This window comes from Panthera leo, chromosome C2 (genome assembly GCF_018350215.1).
Source record: "Panthera leo isolate Ple1 chromosome C2, P.leo_Ple1_pat1.1, whole genome shotgun sequence".
In the NCBI taxonomy this organism is placed as follows: domain Eukaryota; kingdom Metazoa; phylum Chordata; class Mammalia; order Carnivora; family Felidae; genus Panthera; species Panthera leo.
Window position 1 is genome coordinate 6264805 of NC_056687.1, and position 22467 is coordinate 6287271.

Consider the following 22467-nt stretch of genomic DNA (forward strand, 5'->3'; position numbering starts at 1 on the left):
TGGCAGGAAGAGCTCGGTCCGTTTCAGCTCCGCCCGGGGCCTACAGGAAGATTCCATTTTCCACCTGCCCTTCAGTCTCCTGCCAGTGCCTCCCATGAGCCCAACCCAGCAGGAAGCCAGAGCACGTGAGAGGTGGATGCAGGTGCATCCATAAGAGCCATTCTACGGGGACGTAGGGAAGCTCCGTGGGGGCAGGTGGGGAAGTTAGCCCACACAGCATGGGGATGATGAGTTCCGTCTTGAAATTGTCCACTCTGAGGATCCCACAGGGTCTCCAGGTGGGTATGTCTCACGAGCAAGTCAACCTGGTGGTGTAGAAACTAAAAGAAAGATCTCAGTTGCAGAACTCTATGTGAGAGTCATCTAAGTATAAGAATTTTAGAATGGGGATCTCTCCCTGAGAAAGGCTGAGGTATCGGGGCACCTGGGCGGTTCAGTCAGTTGAGCGTCCGACTTCGGCCCAGGTCATGATCTCGTGGTCCATGAGTTCGAGCCCCGCGTCGGGCCCTGTGCTGACAGCTCAGAGCCTGAAGCCTGCTTCGGATTTGGTGTTTCCCTCTCTGTCTGCACCGCCCCCCCATACTCTATCTCTCTCTCTCAAAAATAATAACTACACATTTAAAATAATAACGATCGGGGCGCCTGGGTGGCTCAGTCGGTTGGGCGGCCACTTCGGCTCGGGTCATGATCTCGCGGTCCGTGAGTTCGAGCCCCACGTCGGGCTCTGTGCTGACAGCTCAGAGCCTGGAGCCTGCTTCCGATTCTGTGTCTCCCTCTCTCTGACCCTCCCCCGTTCATACTCTGTCCTCTCTCTGTCTCAAAAATAAATAAACGTTAAAAAAATTTAAAAAAAAAAAAAATAAAATAATAACGATCACTAAACAGACTATTTCTCACATACAGATTTATCAAAGGAAGAGGACCATTTGGAAGTACGAGCACCTCCAGAGGACCCTGAGAGACAAAGGGAGAAAAAAGAAGATCAAGAGAAGAAAACCACTTTAGTGCCCGAAGAACAAGAAGTGCCACCAAAGAGAATTCAAGAGACTCACCCTGACAGGGAGGACACGCGGGAAGACGACGCAGTGAAGGAAGAGTTCAGAAGTCTGCAAGTCAGTGACGAGGGTGAGGGGCCCAAGAAAAACGCAGCTGCAAACGTCAAAATACCCTTCCGGCAGAGAAAGCATTACTTGTTCACGGAAGCCACCGAGAACCTGCATCTGGGCCTGCCCGCGTCAGGGGGGCCGGCCGGCGCAGGCAAGGCCCACGGGCTCGCGGAGGGACCGAAACCAGAACGTTCTGTGAGCGGGTACGAACCCTCTTTTGGCAAGTCTTCCCGACCCAAAGCAAAAGACACCTTCAGCGAGAAGAAAAGCAGTCTCATGGAGGAACTGTTCGGGTCAGGCTGTGCCTTTAAACATGACCCGACCAGCACGGCTGCCCCCAGGGGGGCCGAGGAGACTGCAGAAGGCAAGGCACACCATCCGCCTCCCGGTCAGGCCTCGGCCAGCAATGCTTTTGGAGATTCTAAAGTAACTGTGGTAAACTCCAAGTCGTCTTCGCCCACCGAAGGGAAAAGGAAAATAATTATTTAAATAGAAGCCTTATCCTAACATTCTGATTTGATATTCTCATTCTTACTTGCCTTCCATCTTACAACGTTAGTGTGTGTGTGTGTGTGTGTGTGTGTGTGTGTGTGTGTGTTGTAGTACTTAGACTGACTGGATAAGTAAGGTTTTGTTTTATTATAATCTAATTCTAAAAATCCAGGGGCACCTGGGTGGCTTAGTTGGTTAAGCGTCTGACTCCTGATTTCGGCTCAGGTCATGATCTCATGGCTTGTGGGTTCGTGCCCTGCGTCAGGCATCTCGTTAACAGTGCAGAGCCTGCTTGGGATTCTCTGTCTCCCTTTCTCTGCCGCTTCCCTGTTCCTGCCCTTTCTCTCAAATAAACACTTAAAAATAAATAAATAAATAAATATCCATGGTGATTAGCCAATGAAAACATTTCAAATATAAAATTGTATCTTTTTTTCTCTACAAATGAAACATGTCCATTATCTTTTGGAAAACTGATTACATGGCTTTCATATTCTACGGGCCTCGATGGCTCATAAGACCAAGTTAGTCACCAAGAACACACACGTCTCATATATAACAATGTTCTCAGCAATCACACTGTGTTTTAACTAAAAAACATGGAAGCAGCTGTGAAAGGGAACAATATGATCAGAAGACTCTATTTAAAAAAAAAAAAAGGCACAGTGATTACCAAGCTTGGTTTCATGAAGATTATTTTTGAGTGCTCTCCTATTCGGTTAACCAGGCCTTTGTGGTGACTTTCCTCATGTACACCTGAGATTCACTCTTTTTATTTCTACTGGTTGCACACACGCACCTTGACCTGTATTCTGTTAATCTTGTTCTGAACGAGCATATGGGCCTAATCATTGTCCACTCCAGCCAGCCGCTCTGTCCTAACAGATTCAGGATACTGACAGCATCTCCTGTGGGGACAAGATGGGGGCTGGACTCCCAGTGCTAAGTAGCTTACTTACCTGCATTGATTTTTAAGGGCCACTTCTTGATAACGGAGACCGTGCTATTTCCAAAGACGTGTACTGGGTTAGAGTGTGATAACACTTAAAAAAATTGAGAATAGTAAAATAAGACTTTTAAAAGAGAGTGAAAGCCATGGTGGAAAACCATTGTTTTTAAAACCAAAGATGAGATAAATATTGTAACTGCCATGCGTTTGACCGTTAGGAAAACTACCCTGGGGAACAGAGTAGGAAGGGGAGAACGGAGGCAGAGGGAGAACGAGCCCTCTCCCAGGCTTGTAAAGGGAGATTCGCAAATGCAGGTCAATTGACATAAATGCCTGGCCCCGAATTCTGGGAAATTTACTAAAAGGATTCTTAAAAATGGTGTACGGAGTAATATTCCATGTTATAACATCTACTTGCCTTGTAGCAGATGTCGAAGTTTTCAAGGGGTCTTTTCTTATGCCTACCCACAACAACAGCATAAATCAAAACATAAATCAGAGCCATCCGAAAGTGCTTCTGTAGGGAACTACTTAATAAAAATATAATCCAGGACTGTTGCTTTCTGGTCATCTCAACTTTTTAAAAAATTATGCATAGGAGCACCCGGGTGGCCCAGTCAGTTAAGGGTCCAACTCTTGACTTCAGCATAGGTCATGATCTCACAGTTCATGAGTTCAAGCCCCACATCGGGCTCTGTGCTGACAGCTCAGAGTCTGGAGCCTGCTTGGGATTCTCTGTCTCTCCCTTTCTCTGCCCTGCCCCTCCTCTCTCTCTCGCTCTCAAAACAAACAAACATTTTTTTAAATTATGCATAGGAATGGTTATAGGGTAATAAAATGCTAACTTTTTATTTCTGAAAAATAAAATTGTGGCTGACTTTTTTTTTTTTTTCTTTTGAGAGAAACAGAGCACAAGCGGGGAAGGGGCAGAGAGAGAGAGAGAGAGAGAGAGAGAGAGGGAAAGAGAGACAAAGAATCTGAAGCAGGCTCCAGGCTCTGAGCTGTCAGCACAGAGCCCAACATGGGACTCAAACCCACAAACCATGAGGTCATGACCTGAGCCGAAGTCGGACACTTAACAGAATCACCCCAGTGCCCCAATTGTGGTCAACTTTTAAATTTATTCCTATGATTTTCAACAATGAACATACTCTATAACCAACAGGAAAAAAAAGGTTTTATAATAAAAACAAGAGAGCCACTTCCTGTAGTCTGGAAGACAAGGAACTCCAGCATTCCTGCTCATTAAGAAAGCTAAAAATGTTGTACCAGCTCTAACGAACATGTGTTCAGTTTTCAACTAGGTCGCACAGCCGGTAAACACGAAGTGAAAGCAGGTACCCAGAGAGGCAGGTAAACAGAGCTCTGAAGTCAGCTCTTGCCTAAGGCATTTGCCACAACTGGAGAACTGAGTCTCCAGGACAAAACCCAGTGGGACAAAGTCTGTCCACCCAAGCAGGGGCCTGCCAGGAGCCCCACCCATGGGATGGAAGGCTGGGACATCCAGGGCCTCCAGCCTCCAGGACCTGGAGAAATTGTCTCAGACTCTGAGAGTCTGTAGCCAGTCTGCCCTCAACCTCCCGGGAAGCCTGAAAACTGGATTACCTACAGAGGGTAGTAGAAATGCAAACTGTCGGGGCGCCTGGGTGGCTCAGTCGGTTAAGCGTCTGACTTCGGCTCAGGTCATGATCTCACGGTCCGTGAGTTCGAGCCCCGCGTCGGGCTCTGTGCTGACAGCTCAGAGCCTGGAGCCCGTTTTGGATTCTGTGTCTCCCTCTCTCTCTGACCCTCCCCCGTTCATGCTCTGTCTCTCTCTGTCTCAAAAATAAATAAACGTTAAAGAAATGCAAACTGTCTGTAAAAGCCTGTCCTTAACCCAGGTCTCAAGAAATCCCCACAGATAATTTTGTTTTGTTTTGTTTTAATGTTTATTTTTGAGAGGGAAAGAGAGAGACAGAGGTGAGTAGAGGAGGGGCAGAGAGAGAGGGAGACACAGAATCCAAGGCAGGCTGCAGGCTCCGAGCTGTCCGCACAGAGCCCGACTCGGGGCCTGAACCTGTGAACCGCGGGATCATCACCTGAGCTGAAGTCGGATGCCCAACCAACTCAAGTCATCCAGGTGCCCCATCCTCAAAGATTATTTTAAAACTCCGGCCAGGTCAAGGAAGAGTGAACTAGTCGACTAGGATTCTACCCCTCATCCAGGCAACAGAAGGGTATCAACCCCAAAAGGAAATGTTGGTGGGTTTATGTGTAAAGATCTCCACTTGATTTATCATAAATGTAAAGCAGACCATAAAGAGAGCTTTAGGTGTTCAAGATCATGACCTGAGCGGAAATCAAGAGTCAGACACTTAACCGACTGACCCACCTAGGCGCCCCTATATCCAGTATTTTTTAATAGAAATGCAAAACCTATAGCTATCCATAAATAAATAGAAAAAAAGAAAAGCACAAATGTTAATACCAGTAATCCCCGCTCTGTGCAATCATGGACTTTGTTTCCTTGCTTCCAAGTAGGAGTTGTTTGTTTTTTTAATTTTTTTTTTTAATGTTTACTATTTATTTTTGAGAGAGAAAGAGAGACAGAAACAGAGTGCGAGCAGGGGAGGGGCAGAGAGAGAGGGAGACACAGACTCCAAAGCAGGCTCGGGTTCTGAGCTGTCAGCATAGAGCCTCACATGGATCTCAAACTCACAAGCTGTGAGATCATGAGCTGAGCTGAAGTCGGTCGCTCAACCGACTAAGCCACCCAGGCGCCCCTAGGTATTACTTTTATAATTTAAAAAAAATTATTTTAAAAACACATCAATCAATATTCATATACACACCGGGTATCGTTGGAAGAGTCGTTTTTTCTTTTTAAATGAGCAGTTACTATTTTTTTAGGTATTACTTTTTTTTTTAATGTTTATTTATCTCTGAGACAGAGACAGACATAGCATGAGTGGGGGAGGGGCAGAGAGAGAGGGAGACAGAATCTGAAACAGGCTCCAGGCTCCGAGCTGTCAGCACAGAGCCCGATGCGGGGCTCGAACTCACAAACCGTGAGATCACGACCGGAGCTGAAGTCGATCGCTCAACCGACTGAGTCACCCAGGCACCCCTAGGTATTACTTTTACAATTAAAAAAAATTATTTTAAAAACGCATCCATCAATATTCATATACACACGGGGTATCGTTGGGAGAGTCGTAAGAAACTGGTACTGACGGGAAACAGAAAGTGGGCTGACAGGACACTCACCGGTCAGAAGATAGATCTACTTTTCATTGTATCCCTTTCTGTATCTCGTGAATCCAGTACGATGTTTATTATCTATTTAAAAACAGACTTTTAAAAAGCCGCGATGCTGTAAAACACGACGGCCGTGTAAACGTCCCCGACGTAACCTTCACAAACAAGTACTGCGTGCGGAACGGACACGGGCCGGGACTGCGCGTCTCCTCCTCCAGCCTCGGTGACAGCCGTCAAAATCCTTGAGTATTACGCGGAAGATCAGATCATTAGGAGACGAGCAAGGGTCTTGTCAGGGAGACTGAACACGGACTAGTGACCCACGGGGGTCCCTGCGCACGCCGTGCCCGGCCACCGAGGCTCCATACAACCTGCCTCCAGGCCTGCAGCTCGCTCAGTGCGGGCGGCAGGCACGCGGCCTTGAGGGCCTGGCCCCGGAGGCTCCCCGGTGCCCCCCCTTCGCCTCGGCAGGTGGGGCTCTCATCCTTTGTGGCCAAAACACCCCCTCGGATGCTTTCGCTAGAAATACTGCCGTGATGCCCGCTCCACGTCCTTTCTGAGAAAAGCTAAGTCAGCCCGGGGCTGGGAAGTCTGAAGGAACGAGAAGGGGAACCTGACCCCGACTCTGGAGACACACTAGAGCGTTCTGGCACCTTGTCTTTTCCCGGCACAACTGGTAGCTTCTCAGGTCATTAGGGGACTCGGGACTACAAATACTACCTTTTAAAAACCAGTGACAGGATTTAGTTTTAAGGTGCAGTGGCCAACTGAGTTAACAGTCAAAGCCCTCTGTCACCTGTCACATTTCCAAACTGGTCATAGCAAGTTAAGTAATCATAAGGAAGGAAAAGTCACACAAGCCCTTGCAAAACTTTTAATTATAAAAAAGTGTTTTACACAGAGAAACTAGACTCATCGTGATCGTTTCACAGTGTGTACAAATACCAATCACTATGTCGTACTCATGAAACTAATACGTTATGTGTCAATTATAATTCAAAAAAAGAGCAACAGTAAAAAAGAAGTGTTTTCAAAAATGTATCCACTCAAATTAATTTAATCAGAATTCCCAGTTTAAGTTTGTTCCATTCTACAGAGCATAAATATTAAATGCTTAGAAAACACACTTCATTTGAAATGCTTTAAATATAAAACATACAATTCGAGCATAAAACAATGCATTATGATCTCACGAACACATGACAAAACACAGTGATGAAACATCAACAGCTTCAGATAAGTAGATAATACTATACAAAGGCTTGCCCAACACGTGACATTTCAACACAGGAAGGGAAAAAACACAAGCAACGTCAGATAGTGTTACTCTTAGCAGTACTACACGAGATTCCAAATTCCACTGGCGGTATTCAAGTTAAATTGCTTTCTAATCTGGGTCAAGAATAGCACAAAGTCTTTAGAGTACTTAAGTCAGGAAACCGACTTCCCATTGGCAACATGACCTTTAAAACACGCCAACAGGGCAAACCCCGAGTCACAGCGTGTGCACACCCACGCCACACCCTTCTCCCGACAAACGTGCGGCTCTGCCGGCGGGGGCGCTCGCCTGAGAGACCAGAGACCGGCCGTCTGGCTCAACGACAAGTGCACAAGATCAGGCCTCTCGTATCTCACATAAGACCCAAGAACAAACACATTCAACAAAAAAACCTAACCTGGGTGCTTCTGTTTCCTTTAAAAAAAAAAAAAAAAAAAAAAAGTATCAGGTTTTTAACCTATAAGGGAAAATCCACTGTTGACACGTGTCTCAGCTGGACTCGTCTGGTCTCTCAGCTGAAAGGGTGCAGCACAATAGCCACGACTTTGTTACAGACTAAAATCCAACAGGTGATTCCAACACCACCTAGAAACCAAGAAATTCAACGTCAGAGAGCATGCCAACGGTTCTGCCCGTATTTCCGGCCTCTGCTACCTTTAATTTACAGGAATCCAACCCTTTCTCAGCAGTGCTAGGCTACGAAAAACTCAGACTGTGTCTCCTGGATTCAAACTCATCAGACCTGATTCACAGGCTGCCTCCTTCATTCAGTAAGAATCACACGAACTGGCAATGATGCGAATTTCTTTCCTGCCAGAGAGGTGTGTTGTTATTTACGACATTAACAAATCAGAAAACCACCCTGTAAGACTATGTGTTTTTCCTTCTCAAAATACTGTTATAAACTAGGCCATGTCTACCCTTGCCGTTCGTGCCCAGGTGATGACGAAGCAATAGGAAAGCAGGCTGCAAGAGTGCCGGTGGCCCCCGAGATGCCTGGGCCTCGTGCTCTCCTGCTCAGCAGCCCTGACAGCCCACCAGCAGTGCCCACAAGGCTGGGGGGAGAAGAGGGGCAGAGGGAGAAGGATGCGGTGAAATTGGAGTCTTTGGGAACAGTCATTCTTTTTCACTCAGTAAATTACTTCCAGCATGATCACAACACACAACCAAAGGCTGGCGGGCAAGGATGCACGTTGCAGAATACAGACTGCATAACCAGACTACGACAGTAAAAAATTAGGACCTAAACAAATATCTTTAACAGAGAAATTAATGAAGAGCAGTTTTTTGAAATTCCTTCAAAAGTCTTCTGATACGGGAAAGGGTTTACAATATAAAGTAAAAGGGGATATGAAGTTACATGTACCAGACGACTTTAACTGTATAAAACAAATAGAAAATAAGACTGGAAAAACATACCACAAAGTTAAGAGAAGTTATCTATAGCCCATGAGATGGTTTTAAAATTGTTCTTGTCTTTCTAATCATTAATGATACGTACTACTTTTAACATTCCAAGGATGTTACCTTTCAAAAATAAAGGAACAGCCAATAGCAGTAAATGCTGGAGAAATGCCACGCGTGAGGAACGAAGAGAGGTCACAGAATCTAGGGACTAGAGACTGGCGTTTCAATGAACAGGGTATCAAACTCAAGGAGTGGACCTCGATTCTGGAAGCAGACTGGACCGAGAACTCTAGCACTCCTACCGACCATGCCGGTGACGCTGGCCACGGCAGGTAACTTCTCTAGGCCTGTTTCTTCACCGCGAGCCTGCTGCGAGGCCCAGACACCAAGAACTGCTCACTAGTGAATGGACGAGGGGGGGGTTACTTCACCTCGTACCCCACATGTCCATATTCTTCCCCTGGGATTTCCAGAAAACTCTTACCTGCTACTCTGGTAGGAAATGCTACCAGGCGGTCTAGTGGAGTTATCCATTTACTCGGTACCACGGCCACAGGGACAGAGTAGTATTTCCAAATGAGCGATACCATCAGGGCAGCCTGCAAAGACACTGCCGGTGAGCGGACAACCTGCCAGTGACACAACCAATAAGCAAGAAAGACGAGAAACGCGCAAACATGCTAAGGAAACTCTCCAAACCGACGAGGTCAAGCCCTGTCAATCAGTCCTCGCGGGAAACAGACCCAGACGCACAGCCACTAATTTCCGCTGGCGGCACCCTGAAATAGTGTCTAATTAGAGACTCGTCCACAGGACATTGGCACGCACTGCTGCCAAGTGGGGTAGCCTTCTGTGAGCTGGCGTTTTACTGTTTTAATATGAATAACAAATACGCACTATTAAATTAGCTGATAAACCAACCCGGGTCCCGCATAACGAAGGGGTTCTTTCCTCATGGAGCATCTCCTTTAAGTAGCCAGACTATGATAAACACACCTTATTAGTGACAAAAGTGATCTCACGCCTCTGTGATCCTTGGAAAACCAATCGATCTCCCACCCACACACGGTGCTGGCCTCTGCTCGAGGAGGGAGCCCAGGGAGTCTACACGGTAGGCAGCGAAGCAGCATCCCTTCGGTTGTCCTCACCCATTTCGTGGCCTTGAATCAGCCACTCAAACGAGCGACCATAAAAGAGGGAATCTGGCTCAATTCCTGCCCTCGGGAAACCAGCCAGTGTCACAGTGACAATGCCTCGGGGGGAGTACTTAAATGTACCCAGACAACCTGGGCTGTGTGGGGCGGGCCCAAATCCTTTCCCCAGTGAGGACCACGTGTAGCGCTGAAACCCAGAGGTCACTGAAGGCAGCCGCTCGTGCGTGCGCAGCACATCCATGACCTCAGAGTATCGCAGCAGAAGCAAGGGTTCCGCAGGAACCTTCCAACCCCAGACAGGAAAGCTGGGAATCAATGGGCTGGACTTTAACGAGAACAGCGCCCCCCCCCCCCCCCCCCCCCCCCCCCCGGAGAGCGGGCAGTCACTTCCACGTCCACACACCACACAACAGCCAGCGACCCAAACCGGCACTCTCACAAAATACTCTCTCTAGGGGCGCCTGGGTGGCTCAGTCGGTTAAGCGTGGGACTTCGGCTCAGGTCATGATCTCACAGGTTGTGGGATCAAGCCCCGCGTCGGGCTCTGTGCTGACAGCTCGGAGGCTGGATCCTGCTTCGGATTCTGTGTCTCCCTCTCTCTCTGCCCCTCCCCTGCTCATGCTCTGTCTCTCTCTGTCTCAAAAATAAAACATTTTTGTAAAAAATTAAAAAAAAACAAAAAACAAAACGCTGTCTAAATAAGCTTCTCTCCCTTCCCCACACGCTCCCCAAACTGCATTGGAATAAAGGCAGTAGGAAAGAGCTCCAGGGAAGCTACTTCAGCATTCATGTGCTGAAAACTTCAACGTCTCACAATTCCAACCGAGAAAGGCTTTCTCGGAGCCCTCGCGCACCGCTGGTGGGAACACAGCCGGTGCAGCCACTGCAAAACAGTATGGAGGTTCCTCAAAACATTAAACACACAATTACCGTAGAATTCCATTAAACATAGAATTCCACTACTGGGTATTTGCCCAAAGGAAACGAAAACACTAATTTGAAAAACTATACAGCCATCCTTATGCTTACTGCAGCATTACTTACATTAGCCAAGATACGGAAGCAAAATGTCCAGTGACAGATGAATGGATAAAGAGGAGGTGGACACACACACACACACACACACACACACACTGGAATACTACTCAGCCATTAAAAAGAATGAGATCTTGGGGCGCCTGGGTGTCTCAGTCGGTTAAGCGTCCGACTCTTGGTTTCGTCTCGGGTCATGATTTCATGGTATTGTGAGTTCAAGCCCCGTGTCAGACTCTGCGCTGGTGGCACAGAGCCCGCTAGGGATTCTGTGTCTCCCTCTCTCTCCACCCCTCCACTGCTCGTGCTGTCTCTGTCTCTCTCAAAATAAATAAATAAACTTAAAAAAAAGAAAAATAAAAAGATGAGATCTTGCCATTTGCAACAACATGGACGAACCTAGAGAATACAGTGCTGTGTGAAATAAGTCAGACAGAGAAAGACAAATACCGCATCATTTCGCTCACATGTGGAATCTAAAAAAACAAGATGAATAAACACAAAAACTAGGACCTAAATAAATTTTAAAAAAAGCAGATGGTGACCACCACTCTCCTGGCAAGCACCAAGTAACACAGAAAACTGTTGATTCATTATGCTGTACACCTGAAACTAACACTGTGTGTCGTACTTCAACTCAAAGAGAGAGAGAAAGGCTTTCTTCTAGTCTAACTTATAAATCCACAGTGCTCGGTTCCATGCTGGCAGGATGACGCAGCACAGCAGCTGAGAGTGGAAAAGCCTGAATTCTCACACCTGGACTCTGGGGGCTGCAGAGTTCTGGAGGACAGTCTGGTACCAATTTTAAGGACCCCAGGTGACACAATACGGCACTTACTTGCAATATATAGAAGGCAACACTTATAACCCATTTTATCTTGGCCAATTGGGCTGTCCGAGCTTTCACTGAAAGGAAAACAAGGATGAAATCATTATTATCAGTCCTGAAAAATGAAGAAAATACTCAAAGGACACAGAAATGTCATTTTCATTTTATAAAATGTTTTCTAATTCAGTGTATTTAGAAATTATAAACCAGACAGGTGCCTGGGTGGCTCAGTCAGACATCCGATTCTGGACTTCGGCTCAGGTCGTGCTCTCGTGGCTCATGAGTTCGAGCCCCAAGTCGGGCTCGGTGCTGACAGCTCAGAGCCTGGAGCCTACTTCAGATCCTGTGTCTCCCTCTCGGTCTCTGCCCCTCCCCGACTTGTGTGTGTGTGCGCGCTCTGTCTCAAAAATAAACTTTGGAAAAAAAAAGAAAATATAAAACAGAATTTCTTAAAAGCCACAGATTATGCCAGTCATTGAAATAGAATCACACACAGATTATAAGATTTGAAGCTTTAATTGTGAAAATGCTTAAAACTATCCATCTACATCAGAGATTCCTTTTATAGTGCACTTATCACTCACCAAGAGGACTATATTTGCTCCCCAGGCCTCCCTGTGTACACAGCACACTAACCCAGAAGTGGAAACCTGGCTAGTCCTGGGCCTGGGTGGGCCCTTCCATATGTCCTATGAGCCATGGAGACAGCTCTCTCACCCAGCACATGGGTGAAAAACGTCTTCATCACAGGAGACTGCTAGGGGTGGTGGCAAAAGTAGCGGTGAACAAGACCAAACCCGACCCTGAAGTCTATACTGGGGTAAGGACGCTGCTGGGCATTTCTGAGAGTATTCACAAAAGCCCGTGGGAATCCAGTATGACATTTTCTCAGGCTTATCTCAAAATGTATTGAATTTGAAAATGTCTACCTACAGAAAACGAAGAAAAACTCAGAAGATGTTAGTTGTTTCTGTGTTTAGGAAGCAAAGGTTCACAGGCAAGTAAGGAGAAAGAAATAATGATCACTGGGTTTCTTCCAGACAACCTAAACATTGCTTTCAACAGTTAGAACATCGAAGAATCGAAACATATATTCTACGAATCTTTATATAAAAACTTCTCTATTAATCAGCTCTCGTAAAGCTTTCCACACTACAACTGAAACCAGTACCGTGAGTTTTGAGCTTATCCGTCATCTTGTTGATCTTTCTCTCCAGCCTGGCGTATCTGGCGAATTCATCCATCATGTTGACGGTGGAGAGTTCTTGCTTCATACCCTGGATCTCCGCTCTCATCTGCGACTCCTGCTCGGCGTCCTTCTGCAGCACCCTGGACATCTGGTGGGGCGGACAGCGGGGATCAGCGCCTTTCCACGGGGGTACACCTTCTCCCCCACCTCCTCCACCACTCCACTGAGGTCTCTTCCAGCGGGGCAGGCTGCCCCTTACCTACATAGCCAGCCTCGGCTGCCCGGTCCTCCTGCCCCCACAACCACCACAAAGACAAAAACTCCCTCTGATGTGGACCATTATTCACATTATACGTTTCCTTTTGCAGATATGCTCACGGATCGCTCTGGTACAAATGGATGTATCTTTCACTCTAACCACAAAACGGTGATTACAGAATGAAAACCAATTCCAGTTGCCACTCGGGTGACAAGGAGCACACATCCTCTTAGGTAGGCAGAGGCAGGTGGGCGTAGGGGGCCAGTGAGGAGGGCGTAGCCCAGCAGGAGGAGGGCACTCCCACAGAGGGGCACCTTGGCAAGGGGGTCAGAGCCAAGCACAGTGCTACAGGGGTCTCCAAGAAAGGGCGGCCTGGCATTAGAGTGAGCGCAGGAGTCATACAGGATACAGGCTGGGAGCACCCAGCCAAACACAGAGACAGAGCCCAAGAGGGGCTGGCCGGCATGGGGGATGGGGGGAGCAGGCATTGCAGGGGGCAGGGACGGGGTGGGGGGAGCAGGCATGGGGGGCAGGCATGGGGGATGGGGGAGGAGCAGGCGTGGGGGAGCAGGCACAGGGGTGAGGGGGAGTAGGCATGGGGGAACAGGCATGGGGGGTGGGGGGGAGCAGGCAGCAGTGAGGATGGGAGTTACAAAGCCTTAATCAAATACAGCAGACATAATGAAAATAATGGGAGGCAGTTTTCTGTCAGAAAAGGGGATTAGAAATATGGATCTGGAAAAGAATACAGTGAATCCTGCTGTGTTGAATTAGAATTGGAGGCATATGGGTGTGAACTTGCGATTTTCCGCAGATGGAGAAATACAGATGTAAAGGTTTGTGAAGGGGCACCTCCGACAGCCAGGCCCCCATCGCTCACATGCAGCGTCCCCAGATACCTGCCCACGCACACACACAACTGCAGGGTCGCTCGCTCCCACCCCAGGACCAGGGAGCAGTGGCCACCAGGTGGCGCTGGGCAGCGGCCAGGACAAGTACAGATCCCCTGACAGCAAGGGTGGAGTGAGACCCACCCACAGCGCAGGTCTGGGGCGGGGAAGGACTGAGAAACCCTGGAGCACCCACCCCAAGAGGAGAGTGAACACCCCTAAATCAAAGTCCACAGCGCCAGAAGACCTGCAATGAGAACACAGCATCCCTTCTGCGACATCAGACAAGGATGTTCCAAGAAGGCCATTGTGCGAACTCACTGCCCTTGCCCTATTCAGAAATGTCAGCCCTGCGAGTCCAGGAAAGACCAAGAATCCTTCCAGACTGAAGAGGCGTGACAAGTATGTGCAACGCATGGTACTGACCAGGGTCCTTTTGCTGCAAAGGACCTCACTTGGGAGGAGTGAAAACAGGAACGAGAGATCAGGAAGGTCCCTGATGGTTGTGTTGTGGACAAGCCACCTGTTTATACACTAGTGCATCCAGGAATGCAGGGGCGCAGGTTGACAGCTTAATTTCAAATGTTTCAGGAAACAATATTGGTTCCTTGCACTGTATGCGTAACTTTCCTGCACGTTTGTTTCAAAATTTTTAAAAGTTTGATTAAAAAAAAAGATGAGGGGCACCTGGGTGGCTCAGTCGGCTGAGCCTCCGACTTCGGCTCAGGTCATGATCTCACAGCTTGTGAGCCCCGCGTCAGGCTCTGTGCTGACAGCTCGGGAGCCTGGATCCTGCTTTGGATTCTGTGTGCCTCTCTCGCTCTGCTCCTCCCCTGCTCGTGCTCGCTCACTTGCTCTCTCTCTCAAGAATAAATAAAACATTAAAAAAATATTTTTTTTTTTCTTAAAGACTAAAGAGGAGCACCCGGATGGCTCAGTCTGTTAAGCATCCAACTCTTGATTTTGGCTCAGGTCACGATCTCGTGGTTGGTAAGTTGGAGCCCCTCGTCAGACTCTGCTCTGACAACGCAGAGCCTTGTTGGGATTCTCTCTCTCTCCTGGTCTCTGCCCCTCCCCTGCTGGCATTGTCTGTCTCAAAATAAATAAATAAACTTAAAAAAAAAAAAAAGAAAGAAGATAACGTATGACGTGTACTGGCACATAGCACGCGCACAATGAGTCGGTCCCTCCGGCTTAGGCTCCCCTCTGCACAACAGGGCAACTCTTCAGAAAGAGACCGGGAAGCCATGTCCCCATCACGGGTCTCCCCCGGCGCCCGCGCAAGTGCCAGGTCCTGGGACCCCCTCTGAGGTGGCAACCTCCGGTGCCTGCGCAATGAAGTCCTTCTCGTGGGGACACGAGAGGTCTCTCAAGGGCACCTGAACAAAGCAGTGTGTTTGCTACCGCACATCTTCCTGCAGGCCTTATGCCAAGAGTAGCTCTGTCTTCACCCCCTCTGCCCTCGCCTGGCCCCTACCCAATCCCCTAACTAAAGGACAGATATACTCCAACCTGATCCACTCTGGAGACGAAAATAGGAACAGGACAAATTTTCTTAAGAAAGTCACAGAATCATCTTTAAGAGCAAAGAGTCTATGGATGTTTAAACTTAACACATCAAGAAATGGGCAAGAAGTAGATTTTTTGAGTGAAAGAGATCCTATCTTGATTGTGATGTAGTTATCCTACTGAATAAGGGCACAAACTCATCAAATTGCCCACCTACCTAGAAAACGTCAATTTCACTAAATGCAAAGTACACATCAATAAACCTCGCTTTTAAAACTAGATTTTCAAGGGGCGCCTGGGTGGCTCAGTTGGTTGGGCATCCCACTTTGGCTCAGGTCATGATCTCGTGGTTTGTGGGTTCAAGCCCGGCGTCGGGCTCTGTGCTGTTGGTTCAGAGCCCAGAGCCTGCTTCGGATTCTGTGTCTCCCTCTCTCTCTGCCCCTCCCCTGCTCACGCTGCCTCTTTCTGTCTCTCAAAAAATGAATAAACGTTAAAAAAAATTTTTTTTAAACTAGATTTTCAAGAGAAGAAACAGAAGCACAAACACATTACTTAGCAGTATACAGAACACACAAGAAAATTACAAACCGAGAAGGCCAAAGGTGTTTACTCAGCACTCAGTGAGCGAGGGTGGGAAAATGAGCTTGGGGAGAAGTGAAGAGTTTTGTGGTTAAATTAGACAACTGCAGTGCTTGGGGGGGAACGGATAAATGACATCTGCAAGTATACAGAACTATTCCAAAGTGTTTAAATTTGCAAATATGTACCCACATTAATCCAAGACCTCCCTATAAGTGACAACTAAAACATTCTAGAATTTATGAATTGAATTGTAACACTTAATGAGATTTGAATGTAAAGGTTTTGAATATTAATGTTTAAAACAAAAATAAACCCCTGTCCTCCTTATGTACTCAAAAGCACCTTCCAGGTCATTAAGCCTCCCACTTGACAGAAACAGATAGGCTGTGTGGGGTACAGCTTTTCAAAGACCTGGAGATGGGTCTACAAAGAATTCTCAAGCAGAAAATGAGTTATTAAGATGACAGACAGTAGGAGAATCTTGGGAGAAGACGAGGATAGAACCGATCCTTCTCGTCACCCCGGTGCCCCAGACGCTGGCCGCCAGCCTGCATGAGCTCAGTGTCCTACCAGACTCACCCTCAGGTCCTGTCCAAGTTCCACACTCCCTTCCCAACAGACAAAATGCTAGGGCTTGAACTTGGGGTCACACCGGGTTAGACTGAAACCCCACTCTACCACTCAATGGCTGGCACCTACCTCCCTGGACCAGACCCATCTGAAAATTAATCAATGCATAATGCCATTTAAGTCCCAAAGGCTCATCCCTCCTGGAACACAGGAGGCACAGGGGGAATGACATGCTGGGGTTGCCCGCTCAGATGTGTCCCTAATACAGGCGACACACTCGTCATCCGGAGAAGGGACCAAGGCCCCTTCTGCGGACCCGAAACAGCCCAACGTGCCACGCCCGGCGGGTCAGCGCTCTCCAGTCGGGAGCCCTCCTCACAGCACAGGTCCCCCGCTCGTGGACGACCCCATTCACAAGGCCGCACCTGCGCACCCAACCCCCAGTGCCCCCACAACTACTACTTGGGGGTCATCCTCACGCCTGGTCTGCAACAGGAACTCACTAGGTGACCATGCTCCTTGGAAAGGGAGAGGAGGGTCCCAGGAAGGCACCTACAGTGGCAGTTCCTGCAGTGTCTGCCCCTCGTCTCAGTAGCCTGGGCCCCTATAGGAAAACGGAGGCGGCCACTTTTTAAAGCAGAAAATGAAGGCAAATCCAAAATCATCAATTATAAAAACGGCAGTCGGCCCCACAAACCAAGTCCCAGGCGGACAGCCTGCGCTGTGCCCGCGTCTAGGGTCAGCAAAGCGAGGACCCGTGAAGGAGGGGTTGCTCACGCCAGCGCTGAGCCCACCCTCGGCCGCGTCAATCCTGGGGCGTCTGCGCAGTGCGCCTCCCTACACCCCGCCCTCTGCCGCGTCAGTCCTGGGGCGCCTGCGCACTGCACCTCCCTACACCCCGCCCCTCACCGTCGTTCCCGGGGCGCTTGCGCAGTGCACGCAGCTCGCTGGGACGTTCACTCGGCCCAATGCCCTCTTCAGGCTTGAGGCGCCTGCGCAGCGCGCCTCCCGACACCCGCGCAGAGTGGGCGCTCGAGGGGGCACCTTTGTCCACCTCTTCCTCTGCCTTTGGCTGAACAAAGTCCTGGATCGCCTACTATAGGAACTAGGCTCTGTCATCCATACGTCCTGTGACCAGCTTGAAGACGGGAAAGAACTCTGAGGAAATGCCAGCCAAGTCAACACCAGGGACTGGGTATCCTCATCCAGGCCCCTCCTCCGCCCCAGTATTGAGCTGAGATCCCCTGCCAGGACCTGGCCAGGCTTTGCTAGGCAGAGGACTTGTGATACTTAAGAGATTATAGGGCCTCAACCAGCCTACCCGACTAATGGGACGGCGTGCCCCTCCTCTGCTTCTGGCTGGGTGGGAAATGCTTCCGAAACACTGTAGGGAAGGCCATAATTGGAAGGACGAGGATATGGCCCATTCCCAATTAAGCTTTCTGATTCTCCTCGGGAGGGCCTGTAATGGGCAGCCTCTAAGTGTCGTGAAAGAACAGCATTTTACCCGACCCAGGACCAAAGCATGCCTTACAGCTTTACACTGACCCTCGCCACAAACCCAGCCACCAGGCTGTACAATGTCTTCATTACTCTTCCCTGTTCTGAACACGGAAAATAAGGGCTGTACTCTGATGCGATAACTATACATCATCCTTTGAGCCTGGCTCACAACCCTGGCAAATAGCGCTACAACCAAGGGGAAACGGGTTTAAGAAAGCTAACTGGATTGAGGTTAGAGAGGCTGTACTTCCTGTGGGAAGCGGCACAGAATGTGAACACAAGTCCAAAGGCAAACCCAGGGCTCTTTCATCTAAACGATGAACATCCACGGGTGCAAGCCTCAGGCACAACTAGACTGCAGCGACAACCTTTAGTGAGTGTGCACTAGCTGCAGAGCACGGGTTTGGTGGAAGCTTAGTTAAGGAGCCCGAGATGATGACAGATCTTCCTTACAGCTGCTGCCACACCCGAAACAAACACTCCTCTCTCCCCCTCTGCTAATGGGAAATTACGAACGATTCATAGAGGAGCACAAAGCCAACACAGCCTCTTTGAGCAATTTAGGTTAGTTTCATATGGCTCCCACAAGAGATGGGATGGGGTACATAAGAATCCAGGAGATACTCCAAGGAAGATGGGCAAGCAACCCCCAGAATGGAAGAAAATATGTACAAATCATATACCTAAGAAGTAGTTTAATCCACAATATACAAACAGCTCCTCACTCAACAAAAAACCAAATGAACAAAAAACAAACAAACAAAAAACCATTCACTCCCTGCTGTGGGCCTACAGAGGATGCCCTTCCCTTAGGGACAGCTGCATTAAAAAGGGGAACAGGGGCGCCTGGGTGGCTCAGTCAGTTAAGCGTCCGACTTGGGCTCAGGTCATGATCTCACAGCTCGTGAGTTTGAGCCCCATGTCGGGCTCTGTGCTGACGGCTCGGAGCCTGGAGCCTGCTTCGGATTCTGTGTCTCCCTCTCTCTCTGCCCCTCCCTGCCTCACGCTCTTTCTCAAAAATAAATAAACATTAAAATACATACATATATATTTAAAGGGGACAAAAGACTTGAATCGACATTTCTCCAAAGAAGGTATACAGATGGCCAATAAGCATATAAAATGATGTTCAACATCACTAATCATTAGGAAAATGCAAATCAAAACCACAGTCAGATGCCACCTCACATCCATTGAGGACGGCTATTATCAAAACAAAACAAAACAGAAAATAGCAAGTGTTGGAAATAGTGGAGAAATTAGAACCTTGTACATTGATGGTGACGATGCAAAATGGTGCAGCGGCTGTGGAAAACAGTTTGGCAGTTTCTCAGAAAATTGAAAATAGAATTACCACATGATCCAGAAATAACACTTCTGGGTATTTACCCAAAAGTACTGAAAGCAGAGACTCTAACAGGTATTTGTACACCAATGTTCCAGCAGCATAATTCACAAGGGCCAAAAGGTGGAGACAACTCAAATGTCCATCAAAAGATGAATGGATAGGGGCGCCTGGGTGGCTCAGTCGGTTAAGCGTCCTACTTCAGCTCAGGTCACGATCTCGCGGTCCGTGAGTTCGAGCCCCGCGTCGGGCTCTGGGCTGATGGCTCAGAGCCTGGAGCTTGCTTCCGGTTCTGTGTCTCCCTCTCTCTCTGCCCCTCCCCCATTCATGCTCTGTCTCTCTGTCTCAAAAATAAATAAACATTAAAAAAAAAAAAATTAAAAAAAAAGATGAATGGATAACCAAAATGTGGTCTATACATACAATGAAATATTATTCAGCCTTAAAAAGGAAAGAAGGTAATCCCAGCACATGCTGCAACAGAGAGAGCCTTAGAGACATTATGCTGAATGAAATCAGCCAGGCATAAAAGGGAAAATCCTGCATGATTTCACCTACATGAGATAACCACAGTGGCCAAATTCATAGAGACAGAAAGTAGAACTGTGGTTACCAGGGCCAAGGTGACAGAGGACAGGGACTTACTGCTGAATGGACAGCGTTTCAGTTTAGGAGGATGGAAAAATTCTAGATGGATAGTGGTGATGGTTGCACAACAATGTGGATTACTTCATGCCATCGAACTACACACCTAAAAATGATAAAATGGTAAACTTTATGTTACGTGTACTGTACCACAATTTTTTATTTAAAAGGAAAAAGGGGAGGGGCGCCTGGGTGGCGCAGTCAGTTAAGCGTCCGACTTCAGCCAGGTCACGATCTCACGGTCCGTGAGTTCGAGCCCCGCGTCAGGCTCTGGGCTGATGGCTCGGAGCCTGGAGCCTGTTTCCGATTCTGTGTCTCCCTCTCTCTCTGCCCCTCCCCCGTTCATGCTCTGTCTCTCTCTGTCCCAAAAATAAAATAAAATAAAAAAAAAAAAAACGTTGAAAAAAAAAATTTAAAAAAAAAAAAAAAAAGGAAAAAGGGGCGCCTGGGTGGCTCAGTCGGTTGAGGTCCAACTTCGGCTGAGGTCGTGATCTCACAGTTCGTGAATTTGAGCCCCACATCGGGCTCTGTGCTGACAGCTCAGAGCCTGGAGCCTGCTTCAGATTCTGTCTCCGTGTCTGTCTCTCTCTGCCACTCCCCTGCTCCCCAAGTGTCTCTCTCTCTCTCTAATATAAACATTAAAAAAAAAAAAAAAGAGATGGGCAGAGGCCAGCTCTTCAAGGGTCTTTTATGCAATGCTAAGTACTTGGGACATCACCTTAAGGACTAGGTAGCATCAGGATAGATTCTGAAGGGAGGTTGGGGGGTTAGAGAGAATTCTGTATGCCTTAGGACAATGCAGGTAGTAAACTCCTGGCACAGAGTTTTACACAAAACAGGCACTCAGTGAATGCTGGTAGAATAAAGAAAGAAAGTGGAAATCCTGCCTAGTCTTCAATTCCACCCCCACCCCCCGATACACACACACGCACACACACACGTACACCACCAATTTAAATCAGCACAGAACTGCGTTTCCGGCAATAATGCTCCAATGCTTGCACCCAGTCTCTGAGCTCTGTCAGACAGTCCCTCACTCCCGCTGTGGACATAAAGAGGGCGCCCTTCCCCAGGAAACAGCTCCCTGTTTCCCACACACACCTGACATCAAATTTGCCACCAAACCTCTCTTCGGGCTCCAACAGGCAGAGGGACAAAACTAGGAGAATCACAAACCAAGATCAGTCTCCAGCCCCGCAGTCCCGAACCGGATGACACAGTGCAACCCCTTGACCCTCTGTGTCAGACTCCTCCTCTGCTAGTAAAAGGAGACGGGATGACATTCATATTTTACAGCAGCCGTGACGACTGGACCCGAGGTTATGTACTCATGCCTACGCAAAACGCACGGCGGAGAGCTGCATTCCAGTGCCCTTTGCTCCCTTGAATACAGGAAGCATCACACAGTGCCGAGATTCTGTCTACACTGCCTCTCACCCCAAGAACGGGGGCTGCTGCACCCTGAGATCCTTCCATATGGGACCTGGCAGAGCTGGCGCTCTGGCACTGCATGCACGAAAGGGCCAGGGCCTCCAGGCACTGGACCCCCAGCAGCGAGGCTGCTGGATGCCTCCAGGGACCGGGGGCTAACGGAACTAAGCGTGGCTGGCAGAGGGGCACTGAGAACTCCCAGTCTGAGGGCTGCTGCCACGTGAAAACGTGGCCAGGTGCTACCAGGTCATTCTTTTTTTTTCTCCCCGAGAATCCAGATATCCGGATTTGGGAGTAAAGCCTTGCAACTTTTAGACGCTAACAACGGAAGGAAGGAAGGAAGGAAGGAAGGAAGGAAGGGAGGGAGGGAGGGAGGAAGGAAGAAAAAAAGAAAAACCTTAAAGCGAACAGCCCAACCAGACGCTTCTCCGGCCCTCACGCGGTTGGTCTGAGTCCCATGTGTCTACACCGGGCTCGCCGGGGACAGCGGCGGAGACCCACCGGCCCCCTGGAAGGCCAGACAGTCACTTACGAAGGAGGAGAAGGACGGGAGGAGAATCCTGAGGACATTGCACCCAAACACGAAGCTGAGCACCAGCAGCCACGCCCAGCGGTCGGCCTCCGCCGCGCTCATCCCGGAATCTCCTAGAGCTGCCGGCTCCGCTAAGGTAACTCCATGGGGACCACGCCGGCGCCCACGCCCTCGCGGGCGCCTGCGCAATGAAACGCAGCGACCTCTGAGACGCGCCGCCGCGCCTGCGCACTGCGCCGCACTTGGCGGGGAGGCGGAGTCCTCTTTTCTTCTTGGTCCCGGCGAACGCTTTGCAGCATGCCTCTTGGCCTTTCGGGCTTCCGTAGTTTTCCTGCACCCTCCCCACCGTGTCCTGGCTGCAGGTTTACCGGTTCTGGTGATTCGGCTGCTCCCGTCTCTAATTTTGTTGTCGCTGCGAACCACTTACGTAACGAGTACTTTCTTTAAATTGACTCGCTTTTATTCCTAGATAAATTTATTTTAAAGTAAGCCTTTCCGTAAATGGAAAACTATCGTAATTGTAGTAG

At 48.7% G+C, this 22467-nt stretch overlaps 2 protein-coding genes across 11 annotated transcripts in view; one reads left to right on the forward strand and one right to left on the reverse strand.

Moving 5' to 3' along the window:
- LCA5L (lebercilin LCA5 like) overlaps positions 1–1621 on the forward strand; it is a 48205-nt gene extending 46584 nt beyond the window's left edge. For all 4 annotated transcript variants that reach the window (XM_042954961.1, XM_042954960.1, XM_042954962.1 and 1 more), the window contains one exon: positions 904–1621. In XM_042954961.1, coding sequence (XP_042810895.1) covers positions 904–1595 — 692 coding nt within the window. In that variant the 3' untranslated portion in view covers positions 1596–1621. The remainder of the gene's footprint in view (positions 1–903) is intronic.
- Positions 1–22145, reverse strand: part of LOC122229647 (guided entry of tail-anchored proteins factor 1) — a 62112-nt gene extending 39967 nt beyond the window's left edge. Inside the window, exons 1-5 of one of the 7 annotated variants that reach the window (XM_042954968.1) lie at positions 21941–22145; positions 12657–12822; positions 11495–11562; positions 8955–9069; positions 7478–7648 (exon numbers count right to left, since the gene is read on the reverse strand). In XM_042954968.1, coding sequence (XP_042810902.1) covers positions 7575–7648; positions 8955–9069; positions 11495–11562; positions 12657–12822; positions 21941–22042 — 525 coding nt within the window. In that variant the 5' untranslated portion in view covers positions 22043–22145 and the 3' untranslated portion in view covers positions 7478–7574. The other 6 variants (XM_042954970.1, XM_042954969.1, XM_042954965.1 and 3 more) reach the window with 6 other exon arrangements.
- Positions 22146–22467: the final 322 nt, after the last annotated feature.